The 26665-nt window shown below is 39.8% G+C and overlaps 2 protein-coding genes across 3 annotated transcripts; one reads left to right on the forward strand and one right to left on the reverse strand.

The window, feature by feature from the left end:
* Positions 1-8545: 8545 nt before the first annotated feature.
* Positions 8546-9427, reverse strand: LOC144711801 (cytochrome b561 and DOMON domain-containing protein At5g35735-like). Its single transcript, XM_078585872.1, has one exon. The coding sequence runs from the start codon at positions 9316-9318 to the stop codon at positions 8608-8610; it is 711 nt and encodes a 236-aa protein (XP_078441998.1). The 5' UTR covers positions 9319-9427; the 3' UTR covers positions 8546-8607.
* A 3324-nt stretch (positions 9428-12751) lies between these two features.
* On the forward strand, positions 12752-15359 carry LOC144712352 (Putative lysine decarboxylase family protein). 2 transcript variants are annotated; one of them, XM_078586602.1, is made up of 4 exons: positions 12758-13066; positions 13875-14003; positions 14076-14260; positions 14961-15359. In XM_078586602.1, exons 1-4 carry the CDS (start codon positions 12833-12835, stop codon positions 15322-15324), a joined length of 912 nt encoding a protein of 303 aa, XP_078442728.1. In that variant the 5' UTR covers positions 12758-12832; the 3' UTR covers positions 15325-15359. The 2 variants fall into 2 exon arrangements, with proteins under 2 accessions (XP_078442729.1, XP_078442728.1); XM_078586603.1 differs by lacking the exon at positions 13875-14003 and having other exon boundaries at positions 12752-13066.
* Positions 15360-26665: the final 11306 nt, after the last annotated feature.

The following is a 26665-nucleotide window of genomic DNA, read 5'->3' on the forward strand; positions in this document are numbered from 1 at the left end:
ATTACTATGTTATTAGCCCGTAATATGTGTAACATATTTTAATATATATATATATATATATATTTAACATTTAGTTTACTCGTTCAATAAATACAGTTCAAAATTTCTAATTTCTTCCATGTGGGACACAAGGATTCAGAGTTTAATGTTAAACTCCTAATCCTGTAATCCCATGTGGAAGAAAAAAATATTTGGGATGTATATTAGAAACGAGCTACATACTAAATTAGAAAGCTCTTTGCTTACCCGCTGGCCCACGTAAATCTTCTCCAATCGTTGCACTATGACAAATGTATTATATTTTTATACAACATTCTAAGTTAGATATCGAAATCCGATATCCAACTCTGATATCCGATATCGTCATCCTCCCCGCGAGACGGAGGCGGATGAGACATCGAGACAAATACCGATATTGGATATCGGTACTGTAGCAACCGATATCTAGATATCAAAAAAACGGATACTGAAATTTTGATTTTCGGTATCCAGTAAAACATCCATCCGAACACTGTAATCCGATACCGGTATCAAGATGGGCGATCCCTAGGACCGAGGACCGGTTTGGCCACACTGAACTGGGACTGAAGGTCCTCCATTTGAGGGTGGACAAGTTGGTCAAACAGGTTTAGGTTCAAGGGACGAACCAGACCGGAACCGGAAGTAAATTATTAAATATTTAAAAAATATTTTTAGTAAAATTCTAAAAATATCAAATCCAACATGTCAGAGAGGTTTCTATTGAGCTCAGTTGCCATATATTTGAACATCAGTGGACACCCACTTGACGTAGAGGATATTTAACATAACCATGAACATAAATTTTCTTCTTTGACTTTGACATTGACTAGTCAACCTGACTAGACTAGAACCGGACCGGGACCGAACAAGAACCAGAACAAGGACAGAATTTTAGGTAAGGTTAAGTTCTTTGTTAAAAACTTGGGTTGGACCAGGACTGTCAAACCCTAATTATCTATTATCTGATTTTTTTAATATTAGTCGAAAATTGTATATATCAGATTTATAACCCATACTCTCAAACACTGGTTTTTGCTGCCAAAGCTCTCCCCTCTATCGCTCCCACCATCATAACTAATGCTCTACTACAGCTGCTCATATTCCTACATGTGACATCACTCAATTATCTCTCTTATGCCATTACCACCATCGCAACCACCACTCCGCAAGGACACACGCCTATCATTACAACAACTACCCCCATAACTACTGCTCCATACAAGCCACCTACTATTCTCATACGTGATTGTTACTATTGCAACTCAATTATATGCTGGGACGTTTGGCTTCGATCTACAACCTGAAATTGATAATGTGACATAATACTGAAATGAAAATGGATCTTAAAACTGAGAAACATAAATGAACACATCACATGTTGTGGAACAACGCCCACAATCCCTTGGTTCTTCTAATGAGTTTCTTCAAGCCATTCAGATGCCCATCTTCTAGGTGCGTCCATGTGACCTTCAGAGTGTTGGATCTCCTCTTCTATCCCTTGAATTGAGCTACCAAAAATCAAGAATTTCCTTACAATCCATGCTCACTAGAAACAACACTCATGAAGGAAGAGAGAGAAGAAATTGGGAGCACTCAACAATTACTTGCATGGGTATCCAATGAGGGTGCCCCCTCTATTTATAATGTTAGGAGAAATTTGTGTACTAGTATCTATCCTCAATTTAGAAGTCCCAAACTTCGAGTATATCCATCAATATCTAAAAAGCTTGTGTGTGTGACCCTCTTTGCCCATATATCCGTGTAGTTAATCACTTCAATGGAAAAATAACAGTTATTATGACAACTAATTAATTAATTGATGGATATTATGTGGCCGTCAAGCCAATCATACTACCATGTTTATTTAAGTTCATTGAATACAATATTTGCATTCACTATTATTTTGTGTGATGTTTATAATGAAGTCCATGAATACGTGCAATGTCTTGGTGAATTATGATGAGATCATAATACAATGATCACTAGTCTTCTAACATGTATTCTAAATACTCCTATTGGATGGATAGTTCGAGACGGACATCGAATTATCTGGATAGAATAGCACTAGTTGATCCTACTTATACGATAAGTATAGCTGATCCTGTGGCTATTAGTGTGGCGACATTAAGGACAAATAGTGGGTGATCTTTGGAGAAAGAGTTCAATGAATTGATCGGTACGAATCCCTGAATGGTATTATACCTAAATGTCAATCAGGTTGATTCAAATCACGGTCGTATAATTGATCCACTGACCTGAGACACCAAGGACATCTCGTGACTAGACAACTACGTTTTGACTATGACTTACGAGCCTCTAATCATGGGATTCAAATAAGTTATAGATCGTATGTAGTAAGAAGCTTACAGAGATGATTGAGTGGTCAAGATGGGATCATCTGCCCTCGGTATAAGAGGAGATTGACTCAAGGAAGACGATTTTGAAAAATCCCAGGCCATGGTAGTGAGGATATTGGAGAAGGCGTTCTCCAATGATTCCTGTTATGGATTAGTATTAATTGAATGACAGCTTAGGGGTTGACGATAAACCATACCCTAAGTCGTTCGAGAGTCTCACACGGATGATGGATTATACATATACGGTAACCGATGAGGGTAAAGGTTCCATGAGAGAGTTCGAGACTACTCGTTATCTTCTAGAGCACGAGGTGTAGCTTGGCACCCCGCGGGCTGGAAACTTAATCTATCGATTGGGTTAAATTGATCCTTATTTAGTTAATCTATATGTTGATATAGTTAATTAATAAGGTTGGTCAATAAATGTTATTGGGCCGCTAAAGTTATTAACTAGAATGATATATGGGCGTATAGAGTCACACGCACAAGGTCATAAGGGCATTGGTGGATATATTTTGCTTTGTAGGGTTTTTTGAGAAAAACCTTAAGTGAAATATAAAGAGGGAAAGGGGTCTCATTTTAAGCACCCATGCAAGCCTGATTTGAGAGCCCCTTTCTTTCTCCATTCTCTTCTCCACTCATTCAAGTGAGAGTGTCTTCATGATGAGGAGATCCTCTAGATTTTAAAGAAGAATCGAAGAAGAAGACATGGAGATCCAAGCGCCCAGTGATCGCGTAGATACTTCTAGAGGCCGTACATGTGAACGGCTTCAGAATGATCTCGAAGCTGCAAAGGCGAGGGTGGAACGAGTTCCCCAAAAGGTACATTCAATGTTTCGTTTTAAAGATTGATTGTGAATGGATCGACACCCTTTCGCATCCATGGAAACGTGTTTTGCATGGACAATCAAGGCACTGAACCCAACATTAACTACATCACATATAGATTAATTAATCAAGTATTGATTTAACCCACTTGATTTGTTAAGTTGTCAAACCATGTAGTGCCAAGCTACACCTCATGGCCTAGAAGATTCAAAGGAGTATGATAACTATCACATGGAGCCTTGTTGTCATTAGTTACTACAAAGGAGTATTAAACCCATCATCCGCTTGATGCTCTGATATGACTTAGGGACAGTTAATTGTTAAACCCCAATCAGGCATCTCAGTTGGTACTAATGTGTTTGAGAATTTGTCAAAGAACTACTTTCTCTGATATGCTACTACCTTGGCCACATACTTTATCTCATCATCTTCCTTGAAATGTCTCCTCATATATAGAAGGAATACAATCCTATATTGACCACTCAATTACTTCATGAACTTCTTGTTACAGCTGAGCTAAGACATACAGTTTAGAATTCCATGAATAGGAACTCGTAGTTTGTAGTCAAAATACAACCATCCATCCACAATATGTATTTAGTGGTCTAATGGCCATTTACATATTTTTGACATGAGTAAAAGTAGCTGGAATTTGTGTATAAAATACCATCAAGGGATTCATATGAATTAATTAAATGAATACTTTCCCTAAAGATCACCCACTATCCATCCTTAGTGTATCTTCATTAATGGTTACTTAATCAGCAATATTATTCTACCTGGATATTTTGATATCCATCTCAAGTATCCTTCAAATAGGAATATTAATAACCCATGTCTATAGGCCAGTGATATCCATATCATGAATCTCATCACTATTCATGCAGTCATTGAATATATTCAAGGGATTCATTATAAATACCACACGATAATATTAATAAATAAATTTTAATTAAATTAACATTAACAAGACATGGTAGCATAATTAATTTGTAGGCCACATAATGTGCATCAATATCTTCCATCTTTTACTGCCATCACCACAACCATCGCTTCACAATGAGAGCTTAATACTAATGTGCAAGACTATCATTATTTTCACTCAGTTCTTTCTCCTCCGCCTCTCCCACAACCCCCAATTGTTTGCTTTTGAATGGCCTCGCTATCCTCTATTTTTTCTTAAAATCCATAGAAATTAAACTAAATTAGTTTTCACCTCTCATTCTTAATTCTTTGTCAATGAATCATAAAAGGATATAAATTTACAGTAACATATTTTTCCTGTAGAAATTAACTATTTTTAATACTATTAATTATTTTGGATTGAACCCTTGCTCACCTTGTGCTAATTAAACTTTAGCAGTTGTTTAGACCTGAACTCACATCATTTTAACCCTTCATTATGATTTATCAATTATTTAAGCAACAAAACTTTAAATTAATATGTTTGAATAAATTCTTAATTAATTTTTTTTGATGAATTTTCAACTTAGGGTATGGTACCTTATGGCCAATGCATTTTGACTTGTTCAACTAAGGGTCAAACCTCGGAATATGTTCAAACTATCTCACGAAGTCAGCTATGATGAGATAATTCAAATTGAGATAGATTCGCCAGAATTCTTGTTTGATATGTTTGTCCTTAAAAATAAATATGAAATTTGAATATAATATTAAGGAGTCATACCCTTCATTATATTTTCATAGTTATCATTTTCCCTTCTAAGTGACTAAACTTCTACCATGCGTGACCCTTTGACAGCTATCCAAAATTATTTGTTAGTCATTAAAACTCCATTAGATCATTGTCGAGGGTAGTGGAGTTTTGAATTTATGCACAATTTAATATGTAGTGACAAATCTTCAAATATTATAAATCAACATAATATAATGTTTCAACCATAATTTTAAATACTTAATCACAGGTCGTATTTTTATCGTTATGTTCAAGTTTTTTTTTATTTTGAAGACTCAAACTTATATAGACTAGAAAATTCAAGTGTACATATAATGGCAAAATTAAATAAAATATGCAAATTTACACATAATTTACTTTTGCATCAATAACTTTTACATCTTTTCAGTCATGCACTGGTCCCTAATAAACTCCTAAAAACTAAAGGCTTTTTTATAAAATGCTCACCACTCAGCATAAAATGTCTCAGCATACTGTAGTTTAAATGCATTCGTAAACAAACAGTTTATGCGGTATGTTCTTAATAATAGAATTCTTCATTCATATGATATACAACGTCATTTTTCGTTGATAACCCCAATTATTCGTCATTTACAGAATCGACACCATGATTTATCTTGCATCATCAACATTAAAGGCACGCCTAGCATGAGACCCTCAAAGTATTAAAACCTCTGCAGAGTTTTTCCTTTGCCCTCACAAATCGTTGAGGATTTTTATTAGTTGAGAAATGAATTGATGATAGAAGTTGGGTTTCCCTTTTCCTCGCAAAGAAACAAGTTAAAGAAATAAAACAAACACTCAAATCATTATAAAACATCTACAAAATGTACATAATTTAAAGATATACCTAGAGACTTCTGATGTGATAAATGCGTAAGCATGCCGTGCTATTGTTGTATAGAAATCTATTTTATTAACTACAATAATAATCTCTGACTGTGATATTAAATGAAAAACTTTTATATTTTGTCAAAAAACACATTTATAGAAGAATAGTATTCCAACTAGTCTGCTGGGACATGATTTATTGGAAAATTTTCAAATAATCTAAAGGATGATTTGCAATAAGGTAGAACTGAAGTTCGAAAAATTACCCGTGTAATCAAAAGATTAAAAGAAATGGTTTGTTTTGAATCGTGTACCTTGGGCATTGAATCAGGACAAAAGATTCCAGCCTGTTTCAACGCGCCTGTTGACTGCATGAACAGCCTGTTTTCAGCATATTCATACATTTCATGCATCCTTTTCAACAAGGACGCCAGCCGACGCTCCGGCTCGGAAAATATCCTCTCTTTATCTCTCTCCTTCTATCTCTGTCTCTATCTCTTTCTATCCATCTCTTTCCCTCTGTCTCTACCTCTTTCTATCCACCTCTCTCTCTTTCTATGTCTCTACCTCTTTCTATCCATCTCTCTGTCTGTCTCAATCTCGTTCTATCCATGTATATCTCTCTGTCTCTACCTCTTTCTATCCACATCTCTCTCTGTCTCTACTTCTTTCCATCTATATCTCTCTATCCATATATCTCTCTCTGTCTCTATCTCTTTATATCTATCTCTCTCTCTTTGTCTCTATCTCTTTATACCCATCTCTCTGTCTATTCCCTTCTATCCATCTCTCTCTGTCTTCATATCTTTATGTCCATCTCTCTCTTTCTCTATCCTTTGTTCTCCATCTCTCTCTCCTATCCATTTCTCTCCATCTCTCTCTGTCTTTATCTCTTTGTATTCTTCTCGCTCTCTCCATCTCTCTCTTTCTGTCTATCTCTATCTCTCTCTCTCTGGTCTCAACAGGGCAGAAAGAATCAAAGAATGCACTACGCGTGTAAGCCTGCTCATATCTGCGGCACCTCTTTGTTTTTCTCTCTACCTCGCCATTGGCCACTTGTCGACAGAGATCAACTCTCTCTCTCTCTCTATCTCTCTATCTATCTATCTCTATCTATTTCTATCTCTCTTCTATTCAGTCCCCCCAATGAATCACGCACGCCAATAAAATGGACGAGGTCTCAGAACAAATCATTGAAAAGAACAATATAAAATGTTCATTGAAGAAGTTAAGAAAATAAAAACCAACATAAGTCAATCACTCAAGGGCATCAAACAAACTTAATTATGACTCAGAAGAAAAAATATTACTTAATAGCTGATGCCCGCAAAACCCAGAGAGATATTTACTCGCCAGAACAGAAAAACAGCACACCCATAAAGAACAGAAGAAATTAAAATATTCAATTTATTCACGCAAATTCACAAAAACCCAGACGATTAAAACTCGCGGTGACGACAGAAAATCACCTATCGGATGAAAAAAAGAATAGAAAAACAAAGATACTGAAGATATTCCCTGGAGCAACCTACCACACGCAGATTATCCAAACTCGCCAGGAAGAAAAAAACAAGATAGTCTGATTTTCGCGCTTCTTCGTAAGAACCCCGGACAATCGAAACTCGCTGCGACAAGAGATAATCATCCACCAAAGTAGTTAAGAAGAAAGAAAGATCAAAATAAATGCAAGCAAACTCGCCGAACACAAGATAGACAAATTGTTCTCGCAAGTTCACCAAAAACCCAGAAATCGAAACTCGCTGCGACAACATTAAATCATCCACCAGAGTAGATAATAAAAGATAAATGCAAGCAAGCTCGCCAAACACAAGATAGAAAATTTACTCTCGCAAGTTCACCAAAAAGTAAAAAACCCAGAAACCGAACCTCGCTGCAACAACATTAAATCATCCACCAAAGTACATAAAAAAAGGATAAAAGATCAAGATAAATGCAAGCCAACCCACCAAACATAAGATAAAAAATTTATTCTCGCAAGTTCACCAAAAACCCAGAAACCGAACCTCGCTGCGACTTTGCGACACCATCAAATCATCCAACAAAGCACATAAAAAAAGGATAAAATATCAAGATAAATGCAGACCAACCCACCGAAACAAAAGATGGTCAATTTATTCTCGCAAGTTCACAAAAAAAAACCCAGAAACCGAATCTCGCTGCGACTTTGCGACACCATCAAATCATCCACCGAAGCACATAAAAAAGGATAAAATATCAAGATAAATGCAGACCAACCCACCCAAACAAAAGATAGAAAATTTATTCTCGCAAGTTCACAAAAAAAAACCGGAAACCGAAACTCGCTGCGACAACATTAAATCATCCACCAAAGCACATAAAAAAGGATAAATGCAAGCAAACCCACCAAACAAAATATAGTCAATTTAGTCTCGCAAGTTCACCGAAAACCCAGAAATCGAACCTCGTTGCGACAGCATTAAATCTTCCACTCAATCAGATGAAAAAAAAGAACAAAGATCAAGATACATGCAAGGAAGCCCACCGAACAAAAGACAATTTATTCTCGGAAGTCCAGCAAAAAGTAAAAAACCCAGAAACCCAAATTCGCTGCGACACCATCAAATCATCCAACAAAGCACATAAAAAGAGGATAAAATATCAAGATAAATGCAAGCAAACCCACCAAAAAAAGATAGTCAATTTATTCTCGCAAGTTCACCAAAAAGGAAAAAAAACCCAGAAACCGAAACTCGCTGCGACACCATCAAATCATCCACCAAAGCACATAAAAAAAGGATAAAATATCAAGATAAACGCAAGCCAACCCAACTAAACAAAAGATGGTCAATTTATTCTCGCAAGTTCACAAAAAAAAACCCAGATAATCTCCTCTCAAGCGATAATCAGCAGCAACAGCAGCGCCCCCACAACAGACCCCAAGAACCCCCCTTTCCCTCCCCATCCCGCCGCTCCATTCCTCTGTCCACCGCCGCCGGTAGCGCCACCGCTACCACCACCGCTAGTGCCATTACCGCCACCGCTAGTGCCATTACCGCCGCCGGGGGCAGAAGCCAAGTTCACAATTCCGTAAGATCGAAGATGGTCGCCCTCGTTAGGATGCGCGAGGGGGACGCCGGCGACGACGCGATCGCCCTTCTGCCAAGTGTGGTTGAACTGCGTGGCCATGCGGGGCAGGACTAGATTAACGTAGATGGTGATCTTCCCGGCGGAGTACTCGGCCGTGAGATTGGAGAAACTGACAGAGATGGGGCTCTCGACGAGGCTGAGGCTCTTGTTGGCGAGGTTGGCGGTGTAGAAGCGCACGCCGGCGGGGCCGTCGCGGAGCGCCACCAAGGCTTGGGTGCCCACCATGCGAGACTGGGTCGGGTTGAGGCCCCAGGAAGCCCAGCCGTCGGTCTCCACGCGGTAAGCGAAGGAGGCGGACTCTCTGTCCGAGGAGAGAGTCCAGTGGAGAGACGCGTCCAGCGCGTCGAGGTCCAGGCAGCGAGCGAAGGTCCGCCCGTTGGAGAAGGTCTCGTCGGTGCAGGCTGCCGCCGAAAAGGCTAGAATTAGGCCCAGGATGAGCGCTAGCTTGCCCTCCATCGTGGTCTCTCTCTCTCTCTCTCTCTTTCTCTCTGCCTCTTTCTCTCTCTCTGCCTCTTTGTCTCTCTGTGGCTTTGTGTTTCTGTCTCTGAGTTTGGTCGAGGATGTGGGAGGGTCGAGAGAAATATAGGGAGATGATGGTGAGCCGTGGGGCAGGGCGGCGTGTGGAAAAAATCTTTGGAGTGAGAACATGGGTCTCTGGTCTTCCCAGATGACTCTCTCTCTCTCTCTATCTCTATCTCTATCTCTATCTCTCACACACACACTCTCTCTTTCTCTCTATGTCTCTCTCTCACACTCTCTCTCTATCTCTATCTATCTATCTCTCTCTCACACACACACTCTCTCTCTCGATCTCTATCTCTCTCTCACTGTCTCACACACACTCTCTATCTCTATCTCTCTCTCACACACACACTCTCACTCCCTCTATCTCTATCTCTCTCTCTCACACACACACTCTCACTCCCTCTCTCTCTCTCTCTCTCTCACACACACACTCTCTCTCTCTCTCTCTCTCTCTCTCTCTCTCACACACACACTCTCACTCCCTCTATCTCTATCTCTCTCTCTCTCACACACACACTCACTCACTCCCTCTATCTCTGTCTCACACACTCTATCTCTATCTCTACCTCTCTCTCTAATACACACTCTCTCTCTCACACTCTCTCTCTCGCACACACACACTCTCTCTATCTCTATCTCTCTCTCCCCCCCCACACACTCTATCTCTATCTCTCTGTCACACACACACACACTCTATCTCTATCTCTCTCTCTCACACACAACCTCTATCTCTATTTCTCTCTCTCTCTCTCACTCACTCTCACTATATCTCTCACAAACTATCTCGCTCACTCTCACTATCTCTATCTCTATCTTTATCTCTCTCGCTATCGCTATCTCTCTCTCTCTCTCACTCACACTCTCTCTCTCTCTCTATATATATATATCTCTCTCTCTATCTCTCTTTCACTCTCTAGTCTCTATCGGTTTGTATTTCTAATTCTTTGCCCATGTGAGGAGGGTTGAGAGAAATATGGGGAGATGGTGCTCGGGCTGTGTGGAAAACGATGACGGTGGGGCTTGTGTGAACCTACGGACTTTGACCCGTTGGATAAACGGTAATAATCTTAAATGTCCACATAAGCCTCTCTCTCTCTCCTACTCACTATTTCTCTCTCTAAATACTGGGAACTTTGATGTCTGGTCTTCCTTTCCACGTGTCTCCCTCTCACTCTCGCACTTTTCTCTCTCAAGAAACTTGGAGCTTTGATGACTGGTCTTCCTTCCCAATGTCTCTCTCCTTTACTATTTCTCTCTCCCAAAACTGAAACTTTTGAATTCTGCTCTTCCTTCCCACATGTCTCTCTTTCAAAACTGAGAATTTTGATGCATACTCTTCCTTCCCGCATGTCTCTCTATCTCCTTCATTGTTTCTCTCTCTCTCTCTCTCTCAATACTGAAAACTTTGAATCCTGCTCTTCCTTCCCACATGCCTCTCTCTAAAAACTGAGAACTTTGATGTCTGGTCTTCCAACCCCTATGTCTCTCTTTCTCAAAACTAAGAACTTTGATATCTGATCATCCTTCCCGCATCTTTTTCCCTCTGTCAAAACTGAGAAATTAAATGTCTGGTCTTCCTACTTTCATGTCTCTCTCTCTCTCTCTCAAAACAGAGATGTCTACTTTTTTCCTTCCTACATGTCTCTCTCTCAAAACAGAGAAATTCGATGTCTACTTCCCACATGTCTCCCTCTCAAAACTGAGAACTTTGATGTCTATTCTTCCTTTCGATATTTCTCTCTCTCTCTCTCTTACTATTTCTCTCTCTAAAAACTGAGAACTTTGATGTCTGGTCTTCCTTCCAACATCTCTCTCTCTAGACTAAGAGGGTCGAGAGAAGTGTAGAGAGATGGTGCTAGAGGCGTGTTGAAACGATGAGAGGCCTTGTGTGAACTGACAGACTTTGTCCTGGTGGATAAAAGGCCACTGTCTTTAATGTCCCACATGCTCTCTCTCTTTCTCTATCTCTCTCTCTCTCACTTTTTATCTCTTTTTCTCTCTCTATCTCTCTCTAAATATTGAATGTCTGGTCTTCCCTGTCGGCTCTGTGGAAGAGCACGGTTTGAACTTTGAACGAGTCAACCTTTAGTACAGTTTGCAATTGTACAGTCTACCTGAATTCTGAAACTTTAAAAAGCATCTTTTTTGATCCGGTAGGTGAATGACTAAATTATAGCTTTTGGACAAAACTCTATTGGAAAATAAATTTAAAGCTTTAATGATATATGTCATGGTCTTTGGTTTCATGGGTCAGTGGAGAAAAGTGGCTTCTGCTTTAAACCCAATTTGGAAAACAGATGTAAACGTTTTTAATGACATGCAGTGTCATGAATTTAGTTTCGTGGATCAATGAGTAAAATTAGCTTCTGCAGAAAACTCAATTTTGGGAAAATAATTAAAAGTTTTTAATGAAATATTGTGCCATGGTTTTTGGGTTCATGGGTCAATGGGTAAAACTATAATCTAAACAAAAATCAATTCGGGAATTTTTTCTAAAGTTTTTTACTGATACATTAAGTCGTGGTTTTAGGTTTCATGGATAAATGGGTAAAAAATAGCTTCCACACAAAACTCAATTTGGGAATAATTTAAAGGTTTTGGTCCAATGATCCATGAAACCTAAGACTGTGACACAGTATATCACTAATGGGTCCATGAGTTAAAATAGCTTCTGCACAAAACTCAATTTGGGAAATAATTTAAAGTATTAGATTAAATGGCCCATGAAATCTAAAACTGTGACACAAAATAATTAAGGGGTCAATGAGATAAAATAAGTTCCACACAAAACTCAATTTGGAAAAATAATTTTAAGGTTTTAATGATACACCAAGTCATGGCTTTAGGTGTCATGGGCAACGAGTAACAATGCCTTCTGCACAAAACTAAATTTTCGATTATAAATTCAAGGTTTAAAATATAATCTTTCGTATTTTTAGGTTTCATGGGTCAATGGGTAAAGATAACTTCTGCACAAAACTCAATTGGGAAAACTAATTTATAGCTTTTGAATGATTTACAAGTTCATGGATCAATGTGTAAACATAGCTATTTCACAAAACTCAATTAGGGAAAATAATTTATAACTTTTTAATGATTTATAATCTTATGCTTTTAGATTTCATAGTTCATTGGGGAAAAGAGCCTCTGCATAAAACTATAAACGGAAAATATTTTTTTCCCAATATGAAAAAGAGTCAACATCCATCAGAATTCACACTCACGCCTGCCACCCATCTATATTTTTCTAGCTTGTCTCTAATACGCTGAATTTTTACTGTGACCCGCCAACCAAACCATGAAATTCAATGCAGAGTTTTAGAGAAATTCATGGTTTTGTAGGTGGATGACAGTAAAAAAGAATTAGAATGGAAGAGAAAGAGAAGGGTAAATCAGTAAGCGTTGGATACTGATTGGGTTGTTCCTTCGTCTCAGAGCTGAGACGATGGGGACGACGGCTGCTGCTGCTCCCTCGTGCGGCCACGTACCCACTTTCTATCTCCGGCGCCGGCATCTCCAGGAGAATGGGTCAGCCCTTTCTCTCTCTAGAAGAAGAGAGAAAATGCGATCTTTGATGATGAATCCGAGGACCCGCAATACCCATTCGCAGATTCGAAGCTCTAATCGGGAATATTTGAATTCCCCTTCGGAATTCTGTGAGAGAACCAGCCCCGGCGAGGTATGGGTTTCATCACCATCCATTACATCATCTTCGTCGTTGTCATCATCACCATCAGCACCATGACCATCATCATTGTCATCGTCATCATCAATATCACAGTCATCACCATGATCATCGTCATTGTCATCATCGTCAGTCTCCATCATAACTATGATCATCGTCATCACCATGATCATCCTCATTGTCATCATCAACAACATCTCCGTCATCACTATGATCATCGACATTGTCATCATCATCAACATCAACATCCTCATCAGCAGCAGCAGCAACAACGACAACATTCTCATCGTCAATAACAAAATCATCAACATCATCATCATCAGCAGAAACAGCAACAACAACATCCTCATCGTCAATAACAAAATCATCAGAATCATCATCATCATCAGCAGAAGCAACAACAACATCCTCATTTTCAATAACAAAAACATCAGCATCATCATCAACAACAACGACGACAACAACACCCTCATCATTAACCTTTCCTCAAAAGAAAATTCTCATCATTAACAACAATATTATCAGCGTCAAAAAAATCTTTATCATCACCATCATAACCATCATCACTAACAACAACATCATCATTGTCATCATCATCAACTACAACAACAACATCATCATTAACAGATCATCATCACCATTATCATCTGGGTTTGAACTGTGAGTACCAGAAAATGCTCCTTGGTTAACAGTTGAGGTGGATTCAAGAATTCAACATGGTCAATAGTAGGCCATTTCAGGCGCAAGAGATTCATAGTAAATAAAGCTTACATATTTCCTGATAACTTATTGCTCGATCAAGGTGAAAGAGGAGATTACGAAGTGTTATAAACTAATCGAAAGGCTCGGAAGAGGAGTAATATATCTGGGCTCATCCAGATTTGATCATAGCCATCCTCATTACAGAGAAACCTTGCATCTGGGTAGAGAGGTGAGATCACGAGATCTGAGATTTTGTGTAAGATATTTCTCTCTCTAAAGAGATCTATGTTTCTCTCTCTAGATCGCCAATCTCTTAGGGAGTACAACGTGGACCGGGGCTGGGCCAGGTCTGATGGACGCTGCAACCAGAGGGGCACTCTCCGTAAATAAGCCAGTCGGCGGTTTCAAGATCTCTAGAGAAGCAGAACAGTGGAGAAGCTCCTCCTCCCACCCCTACCTTCCCCATGACACATACCTCACCTGCAGGTAATTGATTGAATAGCTTCAATTCATTATGTGTATGTTAAATTCAATACGCTGATTAGTTTATAATGATGAAATAAAAAATAATGTGGGAGAGCAAAGAGTTATTCCAATAGCCACAAATTTTTTTGTGAAATCCTGAATCAAACAATAGAGCAGGTAGCTGATTGAATAGCTTTATTTCATTGAATGGGTGTTAAATTCAAAACCTTGATTAGTTTATGATGATGATATAACAACTCTTGGGGGATAACAAAGAGTCACTCCAATGGCCGCAACATCTATTGTGAAATCCTGAAATCTAACAACTTTTGCTCTCTCAAATCCCTAGAGTGAGAGTTTAGTCATCTCATCTCAATGAACATCATCATTGTCATCACCAGTCTGATATGATATCTCATATTTGATCTCTTAATTTTGATCCATGAAAGATCATCCAACTGGCTCAATCAGTGGAATGGGCCAATTGGTTGAATTGGGTCCTGCCATGTGGAGCAGTTCTACTGCATGAAGCGGTGGGCATGATTCATTGATCATGTAACCCCTAGATCATGATCTGATCGAAAAGTTCAATTGATCTTACGTGGGTCAGTTTAGACGCGATCAACAGATAGATTCAAGTCAATCTGATTGAAAATTCTATCAAACCGATGCGTTATGTGTATTAAAAAGATTGATATTGACTGAAGCTGAGATCATGCAGATTCTTTTCAGCAAGGAAGCACGGGCTGGTAGACGCGGTGGTCAGGAAGAGCACCCTTGATCGAACGGCTGTGATTGCTCTACCGGGAGGGATTGGGACGTTAGATGAGATCTTTGAGGTAATGACGTTGATCCAACTACAAAGGTTGGGCTCTGACCTTCCTGTTCCCTTCCTGCTGATGAACTATGACAACTTCTATACAAAGCTTCTGGCTTTCATGGATGAATGTGAGCACTGGGGAGTGGTTTCCAAAGGTGAAGTCTCATCCTTGTGGAAAGTATGCAACGGAAATCCTGAAGCTCTACGCTATTTGGAGGATTTCTACCAGATTCCAACTGTGAAGAGTGATTTTTTGAGCACCTAATAAATGAAATTTTCTATGGGTGAGTGATTCTGGAATTTTGTTTTTTTATTTCTTTATGTCTTTGCCATTACCAAAGAGGCTCGATGAATCCTCAAAGCAGAGGGAAAATCATCATAAAAGAACTTGAGTTAGATTTTCAAATTAAAAAAACTTTTTGATAAGGTTAAATATTTTTGCTTCTTCCCATGCTGGCATAGGAAGAAGTTGAGGACGCGAATCCAAGCTGCAGCCTCGTCTTCTCGACTGCAGCCTAATTATCAACATCTTGTTAGATACTAGGGAAGCTTGGACCAATTATCAAGGGTGAACATACTAAAACATACCTTGGTCCATTGTGTCTTTGGGGGAGAAGATCAAACACTCTTTAGGGGAGTTGTTGGACTGGCACTGAATGACAGTCGGAAGTCTCTTTAGGTAATGGGATGCCCAAGAGAAATACCTATAATCTTATGACCCAAAGATCTTCCCCAATTTATAGAAATAATAGAAAATTAATCATCTTTAGTCTACCTTAATTAACATCATCATTATAATTAGGATTAAATTAGCCACTACAAAATAAATTAAATCACCATAAGTGAATCACATTAGTTGGGTTTTGCCAGTGATAGCTTAATAACATATGATTACATACATAATATGTGTGTGGGAAAAAAAGCACTATCTTTGATCATTAACTGCCTAAAGGATCCAAACAGCCCATTTTGGGCCACTCCAAGGCCCTAAGTAGCTCAGTTAGGGTGGTAATGGGCCCAGCATGGGCCTTGGATGACAGTTCTTAGGCCTTGAATGTCCCACTTGAGCTGTGCGTTTTCAAGCACAGGGAGATCTAAAAGCCTCATTATGCCCTCTATGCAGCCTATTCGGGATGCTTATGGGTGTGAGGCAGCCCAGCATGGGCCTTGGATGACCGTTCTTAGGCCTTGAATGTCCCACTTGAGCTGTGCGTTTTCAAGCACAGGGAGATCTAAAAGCCTCATTATGCCCTATATGCAGCCTATTTGGGATGCTTATGGGTGTGAGGCGGCCCAGCATGGGCCTTGGATGACAGTTCTTAGGCCTTGAATGTCCCACTAGAGCTGTGCGTTTTCAAGCACAGGGAGGTCTAAAAGACTCATTATGCCCTATATGCAGCCTATTTGGGATGCTTATGGGTGTGAGGCGGCCCAGCATGGGCCTTGGATGACCGTTCTTAGGCCTTGAATGTCCCACTTGAGCTGTGCGTTTTCAAGTACAGGGAGATCTAAAAGCCTCATTATGCCCTATATGCAGCCTATTTGGGATGCTTATGGGTGTGAGGCGGCCCAGCATGGGCCTTGGATGACAGTTCTTAGGCCTTGAATGTCCCACTAGAGCTGTGCGTTTTCAAGCACAGGGAGGTCTAAAAGCCTCATTATGCCCTATATGCAGCCTATTTGGGATGCTTATGGGTGTGAGGTGGCCCAGCATGGGCCTTGGATGACCGTTCTTAGGCCTTGAATGTCTCACTTGAGCTGTGAGTTTTCAAGCACAGGGAGGTCTAAAAGCCTCATTATGCCCTATATGCAGCCTATTTGGGATGCTTATGGGTGTGAGGTGGCCCAGCATGGGCCTTGGATGACCGTTCTTAGGCCTTGAATGTCTCACTTGAGCTGTGAGTTTTCAAGCACAGGGAGGTCTAAAAGCCTCATTATGCCCTATATGCAGCCTATTTGGGATGCTTATGGGTGTGAGGTGGCCCAATACAAGATCAACAGCTCCATACACACTATGGGAGTTGGATTTTGTGGGCTATATTGACAATCTAAAATTGATACGCGTAGCAAAAATGATATGAATCAAAACACATTAAAAAATCATGCTATGATCTTATCACCTTTCATGAAATAGATTATGCCTACACTGAGTTCCTTAGGCTAGCCTTATTGAGATGTCCACACGCCTAGCCTCTAGAAAAATCCATATGATCTTCAGAATATTTTATTTATTCATCGTTCTGTTGAAAATTAGTGCTTAAAGTCTTAGAGGCAGGATTTGTGCGAGGTAGAGAAGAAACGGGCCGCCCAGGTCTGTTTTAGATGCCTAAGGAACTCAGTCTTAGATGCCTAAGATATTTTCTTAGGCATCTAAAAATGGGTGACCTCCCTAATTATACTTTCTGACTCCTTTTCATAAAATTCACTGAAAGGAAACTATAGTCACAAACATCCAGAATTTTTATGTATGAACATTTAGCCCCATGTATCAATTTAGTTAACAAACTTAGTGGCACGATAAAGTTTATTATCCAGGCTTATTGATTAGCTATATCACCATATAGATCATTTAATCAATTATTGTTTTAATGTATATCTATAAGCTGATTTTCCAACTATAGGGTTGCCAGTCTACACCTCCTGCTTTAGAATATAAAAATGACTATCGCAAATCTCGCATAGAAATTTTACCTTCAAAATTTACTATTTATCTATAACCCTTCATTCACATGAAGCTATTGAATGACTCAGGGTATGGTTAACCATCAAACCCTAGTTTATCATTCAAGTTAGAAATTCTACATGAAAAAAATAATTAGAGAACACTTCTATGAAAATGTTTCTAATTTTTCTTTCAAGCACATAGAAAATGAATTCAAAAGGAGAAAGAATTAAGTAAGAAAGTTCTTAGTTTTTTAGGATTTTATTTGTTTTAAATAATTAAATATATATTAATATAATAAATTAGTGAAAAATAATTCAAATGAGTCCTAAAATGACGAGAAAATAAATTCCTGATCAACCTAATTTATTCAATATTTTTAAAATAAATTTCCAAATTTACTTGTTTTTATAGGATTAAATAGTAATGAATTCTAAATAAATAACTTATGTTGCATTTTGGCAGCACCGGGCAATAGTTGATTGGGGGCATAAGTGGATTGAAGTGATTGAACTTATACTACCACTGATTGTGAGAGAGATGATGATGAAGGATATGTGTCAACGTGCGAGAGAGTGGAAACTGGCATGGATTTACTATCATTGGCAATGACAGAGATGGAGGTGAAAATGCACGGGCAATCAACAAAGTTGGTGGTGGCATGCGTGATGGCAAAAGCTTAAAATATTGACAAAAATAGCCTACTTAAAAAGATGAATACATGATTTTGAAAAAAATGAACATCACACTAACCTCATCATCATGTGCTCCACGAGCTTTGTGGTGCTTGCTCCTCATGATTCTTGATCAAGATGTCTCACCTTCAATCCTGAAATCTTATAATGCAAGAATGGCTTCAAATGAGCTGGTGAATGAGCAAATCCCTCTAGTATTTGTTAGTAGGAATAAATCTAAGGTAGATTTTATAAATCCAAGATAGAAGCTTTAGTTTTATATCTGGAGCGGTAGATTCATAGAGGGGATAAAGAATAATCTTTGCTAAAAAATTTGCCTGAAACTCATCATAGATTAATAGATATCGCGACTTGAAGTTGAATCATTCTCCTTCATATGAATTTTCTCTCTCTTTCGTGATCCTATAAGGTGGATTACTAATGTGGAACAAAATTGTAGGAAGATCAAAGAACCAAAAAAACTTTATAAATTATTTTGATAATCTTGGCCTCAGATTTGAAAGCATCTTCTTCCTTGCATCTGTCCCTAATTATATCATTGTGTTGACCACTATCTTTTGGTCTAATTATATTACAAATTACATCACTAATTATATCACTATCTTTATTCCACTATGTGTCCCCAACTGTTTCATCAGATAACCACCAATCATTGCTTTCACCAATGATTAGTTATGTTAATCATTATGAAAAGGTTTCATTATGACATCAAAAATTGTGATGCCATAATAGCCCATTATGAACTGATGGTTTCCTTTTTAATCAGCATGAACATGATGCACCACAATAAAAAGTGAAGACTTCATTTACTAAAGATGAAATGTATGAGATGGTCTCACGTGCACAAATTTTAAAATCATGAAATTTAAAGCGCGATATTGAACATTGAGAAAGTAGGATATGTGTCCCAAAAAATTAAACTATTTAAATTACAATAAATGTGATTCAGAAGACCATGACATTGAGAAAAAATGCAAGAATTCAACACGATGCTCGAGATGTGACATGTTGATTGTGTTGGATTCTTTGCCTTGGTTCAATCATGAAAAATCGGGTTTCTCCATGGACACAAAAGCATTAATCAATTCTGAATCGATCTTTAAAATCATACATCATATGTACCTTATGGGGAACTTGTTCTACCCTTGACTTTCCCACTCTGATATTTTTCTGAAGCCTTTCACTATCCAACCTCTAAAAGCATCTACACGATTACCTTGCTCTTGGATCTCCACCTCTTCTTCTTAAACTCTCCATGAAAATCTTGAAGATCTTCTCACCATGAAGACACTCTCCTTGGTTGAGTAGATAAGAACGTAGAGAGGAGAAAGGGGGCTCTGAATTCTTGCTGTCCTGGGTGATTGAAATGAGAGCTCCTTCCCTATTTTTATTTCACTTAAGTTTTTATCAAAAATCCATTTAAGTAAATATATTCACTAATACCCTAATGATATTATGCATGTGGCCATCTAAGCCCACGTATAGTTTTAGTTAATAACTGTTAAACTTAGTCCCCTTTGTGCAGCTCTGGTTCTTCCTCCAATACCCTCTGATGTAACATGAGGGGCGCCAGGATCGAACGGCTTGTGTTACACCACAAGGAGGGCGAGGGCATTCATGTCATGTAGGGAAGCTGACTAATGTTGATGTCATGCAAGTGATGATGCAACGATGAAATCACTGAGAAGTATAAATTTGGCATCGACTTACACCAACGACCATTCAGCCATGGTAAACATGACTTGGAAATAACATTAGTCGCCCAATGATCTGGACGTCGGGTTGAAGGCTGACGGTGCGAGCTCGGCTACCGCTGCTTTTGAGCACGCCTCGACGGTCTCAACCAAGGGTGTACCGATTGAAATCCTGATCCTCAGAACATGAATCCTATCTATCACTAATCTTACCCCGACGATGGAGAAAACGTTCAGAGGCAATGAAATAAATAATATAATGCCGAGAGGGAATTGATGAGTGTACCAGGAGCGGTAGGCTTGGGCAGTGTCTGATTTGACAGTAGTAGAAGGCGAGCAACATGTAGGCGCTATGACGACACAGGTAAATGCCATAGTGCAAGTAGGCGCGGCAGCGCAAGTAGGCGGCTAGGCATGACGACAGGCATGATGGCAAGGCACTATGGCGATGGGCACAACGCCGAGGCGCGGCGTGGCTGTAGCGACGGGCACAGTGGCGAAGGTGAAGCTACGAGTGCAGTGGCAGCAAGGTACGGCGGTGCAGCAGTGATAAGACACAAAGGCAACAAGGCGGCAAAGAACATAGCTACAACTGACGATGATGGTTGCAACCTCGTGTGCGTCCATGGCGGCGGCTGGCAGACGTGGCTGTGAATGTGACCGCGGCAGTGTCACGGGCGGCACAAGGAAGTTGCAGTCACGGACAGAAGGACTGGCAACGGCGGCGGCAAAACTCCGGCAGTGGTGGTAGCGGGCTGCAGTGATTGCGAGATGCTGCGGTGGCCGCGGGCGACGCTGGGTGGCCGCGGGCGCAGCTGGGCAGTCTCGAGAGGCGGCGGTCGGAGTTCCGGCGATGGCATCGGCAACAGTATCTAGCGAAGACAAACGGCAGTTTTTGGCAAACTCTAGGGTTTTTTCCTCTCTCCTAACTTTGGAGTGGAATTTTCATAAATATGGCAAAAACTAAGAAAACAGTAAAAAATCAGGAAAAGTCCTTAAAAATCACATTTTATTTTATCTTTTTTTCTCTTCTCTTCCAATGGGCTGGCCCCACCTTTTATAGGGGCAAATATGGGCCTCCCCCTTGGAAATAAAGGGGAGAAGGCCACATTAAGAGTAATTAGGGCCCCCTAATAGGAGAGGGAAACCCACTGCCACACTCACACATGGGCTCACACACGCGCAAACATGTAGGTCCATACAGAGGTCCAAACACGTGCAAACAAACAAAAATAAACAAAAATAAACACATACACGGCCGACATTCATGGCCTACTAAAAAACTTTGTGGCTCGCTGACGAGGATGGGTACTCCGATGGCTGGGTCTCACAACGTAGCCCTCTCTTGGCGATGTGATTCGACGGGGTCTTCAAAGCTGGATGGTCCTCGTCACCCTCTCCTAGACCCCTTTGTGGTGGCTAGAGTTTTCAAAAATGAGAATATTTCTTATTCATTCACCTATTACAATTGGTTTAAATACCAGCCAATAAGAGTAAATGGGATGGGCCCACCATATTAAGTCACTTACTCTTAAATGGAATGGGTCCATTCATATTAAGTCACATGGGTCCACTTATAGAAATGTGGCCCATTTACACATTAAAACAGAAATATTAAAAATAAGAGATGGAAAAGCAACACTAGCTAACACCCTATCTCAACCTAGGTATGAATGTCGATCATTCCTAGCTTGGATACCAGCCATTGGACTTGAGATCCTGGTAGTCCTTTTGTAAACACATCAACCGTAAGTTGTAAAGACCCAAAACGAATGTGAAAGGAATGAGGCCTGCATTAATTTTTCTTTGATGAAGTGTCGATCAATTTCTATATGCTTGGTGCGATCATGTTGAACTGGATTGTGAGCGATTGCAATAGCAGACTAATTGTCACAATAGAGCTTCATGCTTTATTGGGCATGGAACAATTTGAGATCCTCTAGTAACCCTTTTATCAATAAACCTTCACAGATCCCATGGGCCACCACCTTTTGTTTCTTACTTCTCCATGTGACCAGACTCCCAACGGTGAACGTACAATATCCCGACGTGGATTGTCTATCCACTACTAAACTGACATGATCAACGTCCGAGTAAATTTCAATTGACAAGTCACCTCCACGGATGAATAAGATGACTTGTGCGACAATTTTCTTCAAGTACGCCAAGATACAATATGCTGCCTAAAGATGTCTATCATAAGGGTCACTCATGAACTTTCTTAGGGTACTTACATCATACAATAAATCAGTGCGAGTATGATTTTAGGAAATCAATCTCCCTACAAATTTCTGGAAGGAGCCTTTGTCTAATAGAGAGCCATTTTCCCCTTTTCCCAATTTCACATTTTCATCAACAGGAGAACTTTCTGGCTTGCAATCACGCATTCCCATCTCTTGGAGTAAATCTATAATATACTTGTGTTGTGAGATAAACACACCCTTTCTGGAGTATGCCACTTCAATCCCAAGGAAATACTTGAGTGTGCCAAGTGATTTGATGTCAAAATGCTCTGAGAGCTTTTTGCTCAACTCTTGAAAACCATCCTGATTATCCCCTGTAATTATAATATCATCAACATAAACTATAAGTATCGTCAACTTTCTTGAAGAGTTGTGCTTGATAAATAGCAAATGGTCTCTATTACTCTACCAATAACCAAAACTCATCATAGCTAGAGTAGATAGCCCAAACCAAGCCCCCCGGGTTGTTGAGGACATACAATACCTTCCTTAGTTTGCTAACAACAACTGGATGATTTGACACCTTATATCAAGGAGGTAGAGACTGATGGAAAGAATGTGTGATTACACATTACATGTCTTGTTCCATATTCATTAATACAATATATTCATTAGAGTGCACATGTGATGCTTATAATGAAGCCCATGAATACATGATCGGACGAAGTGAATTATGATGAGATTGTAATATGGAGATCACTAATATTTAAGCACATGTTCTAAATATTCTTATTCTAAGGATACACATGAAGGACATCAAAGTATCCAGATAGAATGCCACTATCTAGCCTCACTCGTATGATAAGTATGGTCGTTCCCGTAGGCATTATTGTGGAGACACTAAGGATAGATAGAGGGTGCTCTTTAGCAAAAAGATTTCATTAAATTGATATGTACAAATTCCTGTATGGTATTATACCAAACTGTCCATGAGATTGAGTCATGTCACAATTGTGTAAGTGGTCCTTAGACTAGAGACACCAATCGCATCTTGTGGACTAACAGTTGTACTTTGACTATGATCTACGTGTGCCTAATCATGGGATTCTAAATAGTCTTAATTCGGGTACATCAAGAAGTTCACGAAAATGATTGAGTAGTCAAGATGGGATCACCCACCCTAGATATAAGAGATGACAGCTCAAGGAAGACGATGCGATGAAGTCCTTGGGCAAGGTAGTAAAATATCGGAGAAGAGTTCTCTTATGATTTTCGAATGCATTAGTACTATTTCAGATGACCAATTAGGGTTTGATAGTTGACTATACCCTAAGTCATCCAAGGAGCTTCAAGTGGATGAAGGACTATGTGTACACGAAGCCAATGATGAACATTGTTCCAAGAGTGAGTCGATACACACTTCTTTGTATCTTCTAGAGCACGAGGTGTGGCTTGGCACCCCACCTGTTGGAGACTCGACCTTTTGATTGGGTTAAATTGATCCAAAATTAATTAACCTATATTATGATATAGTTAATTAATTTGGAAGACGAACAAAGGTTTTTGGGCCGCTGAAGTTATTAACTAGACTGATATATGGAAATCTAGGGTCACACACAAATGGACTTTTCCACATAGGAAGATATACGTAAGTTTTAGGGGTTTTATGACAATCCGCTCAGTATAAACAAGGGAAGACCCTAAATGAAATTCATCCAGCCCAGAATTTTTTAGGGGCCTTCCCTTCATTCTCTTTTCTCCCCACAACCCCTCTCCACTTTTGAGGCGATTAGGACAACATAACGATGATGGCAGAAATTGAAGGGGGCTCGTCAATGAGAAGGAGGAGATCCGACAAGCCGAGGACCGTGTGGATAGATCTAGAGGTTGCACACTTGAGCAGCTCGATTCCTCTCACTCTAGGTTCCAAGAAATCATGGAGACTCATCTCGCTCGAGGCTGCACACTTCGTTTTATGGTTTTATCGATGCCGCGTGATTTCGCAAAAGTCTTCTGTTGCAGAACAATTTAGTTTCTTCATCTATCTCAAGGCTCATAGAACCGAATAGAGACGTATACACGTCCTCTTCCAAGTCACCTTATAAGAATGTATTTTTCACATCAAATTGGAGAATGATCCAACCAAGTTTGGTTCTACAAGCCGTGAGATGTAACTGCTTTGATGCCAAAGCGATTACAATTCTCACTATGTTGAACTTTGCTATTGGGGCAAAAGTCTCAAAATAATCAATACCATATGACTGAGCTTAATCCTTTGCTACTAATCTGGCCTTTACCTTTCCAATATCCCATCAGCCTTGAACTTGCGAGTGTATACCTACTTGCATCCAACCACTCTATTCCCTGTAGGGAGAGGGACCAATTCCCATGTATTGTTTCTTTCAAGTGCTTCCATCTCATCCATAGCCTTCTTCCACACCCTACTTCTGAGTGCATTAGTCAAAGTTTTTGGAATCTATGTATTACTCAAAACATTCACAAAACTTTTATACTAGAGACTCAGTTGGTTATATGACACATAATTGCTTAGTGGATGTCTCGGATTCCGCCTACAGCTTCTCAAACTCTTCCGTAGAGCTATTGGCCATCTCAGTTCATCTTTTGCTTGGCTGCCGCTAGCTTCCTCCACTACTTCCATACCTAATAATCCTTATTTCACCAGCTCCTCACCTGCAACTTTGACTCCCATCTTAGGCGTGTCTTTGGTTGGGCTTAATATTGGCTGGACAATCTCTAATGGCATTTTCTGAGTGAATTCATTGATTTCTAGCTCAGCATTCATTGGCCCTTCTGGTGATAGACTTACCTCTTGAGACTCATGATTCTCTTCGATTTGATCTTCATGTGGCTGGACCAAAAAATAGGACTTGGTGGATGCAAGTGTAATTGAGTTGCAACTCCCTCCAATCGTAACTAGAAGTACATCTCCTTCTCACAAAAAGTGACATCTACAAAGGCGAAGAATTTTCTGGATTCATGGTGATAACGCATGTATCCTCTTTGGGTACTAGAGTAACCAATAAAGACGCTCCAAAGTGCATGTGCCTCCAGCTTCCATGACTGTACATGCACATAGGTTACACATCTGAAAACTCTAGTTGTCAGCTTAGTTCTCAATTTTACCCCCAAATATGCCAACATCATCTGATCAGCTAGGCTCAGATGTCAAGTTGACTTTGAAGGTATTCTATTGATAAGATGTGCTATTGTCATGATTGCTTCCCCCAAAAAAGTATTTGGGCATGTTTGCCTGAAATAGAAATACCCTAGCAGTTTCCAAGGAGTATACGATTCTTCTTTCAGCTAGACCATTCTGCTGTGGTGTATTGATGCATGAGTGAGGATTCATGTATGATGCCTCTTTGAGTGAAATAAAGGCTAGAAATGGCATCGAAATATTCCTTGGCATTGGCATATCTAAGGTGCTTTATTTGGGCCCCAAATGAGTTATTTATCGTTTGGAAGAATTGTACATGCCATCCCTTGGGTCAGCTCTTGCTTCCTAGGTTTGATATGTGTTAATGCATTGCTGTCCAGCACCAGTGTGCCCTCCAATGTGGTAGCTTTGAGAATTTGGGTCCTACTTGGTAGAGAAGGTTGCTGAGTTTTTTTGGATGCTTTTGGATTAATCTTCTACCTTTCCTCCTCATCCATTACCCTCCCAATAGCTTGACCCAGGTCAGGCATTGTCCCTCTGTGAAGAATCTGGGTCCGCACATTTTCATACTTAGGGTTAAGGCCCATAAGGGATTTGAACAGTCTCTGCTTGAGAGTATATCTACATTCACTTGAATTTGGATTATCTACAGGCCAATAATAGTCAATCTCCCTCCAAATTGCTTTCAAACTGCAAGAGAAGACCATTATAGATGAATACCCTTGTTTGGCTTGTGCAGCTTGCACGATCAAATCATAGCATCTCCAATCATTTTGTTTATTTGCACAATTTTTTGTGATCTCATCCCACATACTTTTTACGCTGTCAACATATAGGACATTTTTTGGCATATTAGGGACCATGATTCCTAGAAGCCTCTAGTGAAGTGTACATTGAAAAGTATTAAATACAATAGTCTTAACATTACTCACCTTTGCGTCAAATCCATACTCTTGAAGCACCTTGGCAAGGATTTTTGCCATAGGCTCCCCGTCTTCCCACAGAGCTCACAAATGTGAGGACAAGCTCATGATACATCCAACGAATGTCGATCCAATGGTTGTTACCGCCACACGTTCGACATCTGCTAATGTGCGAATGATATCGGCCTTCATCCTCTCAAACAACTTCATCGTCCATGCCTTGACTACTCTGGCACTCGACGAGGGTACCTCACTCTGTGTCTCAAATTGC

The sequence above is a fragment of the Wolffia australiana genome, chromosome 14 (assembly GCF_029677425.1).
Source record: "Wolffia australiana isolate 7733 chromosome 14, ASM2967742v1".
Lineage (NCBI taxonomy): Eukaryota > Viridiplantae > Streptophyta > Magnoliopsida > Alismatales > Araceae > Wolffia > Wolffia australiana.

Bases quoted from the DNA above. Each gene is read 5' to 3' on its own strand.
- LOC144711801 (XM_078585872.1), bottom strand. From the start codon at position 9,318: ATGGAGGGCAAGCTAGCGCTCATCCTGGGCCTAATTCTAGCCTTTTCG.
- LOC144712352 (XM_078586602.1), top strand. From the start codon at position 12,833: ATGGGGACGACGGCTGCTGCTGCTCCCTCGTGCGGCCACGTACCCACT. The intron at 13,067-13,874 runs GTATGGGTTTCA...TGCTCGATCAAG, and splicing joins AGAGAACCAGCCCCGGCGAG to GTGAAAGAGGAGATTACGAA. The intron at 14,261-14,960 runs GTAATTGATTGA...GAGATCATGCAG, and splicing joins GACACATACCTCACCTGCAG to ATTCTTTTCAGCAAGGAAGC.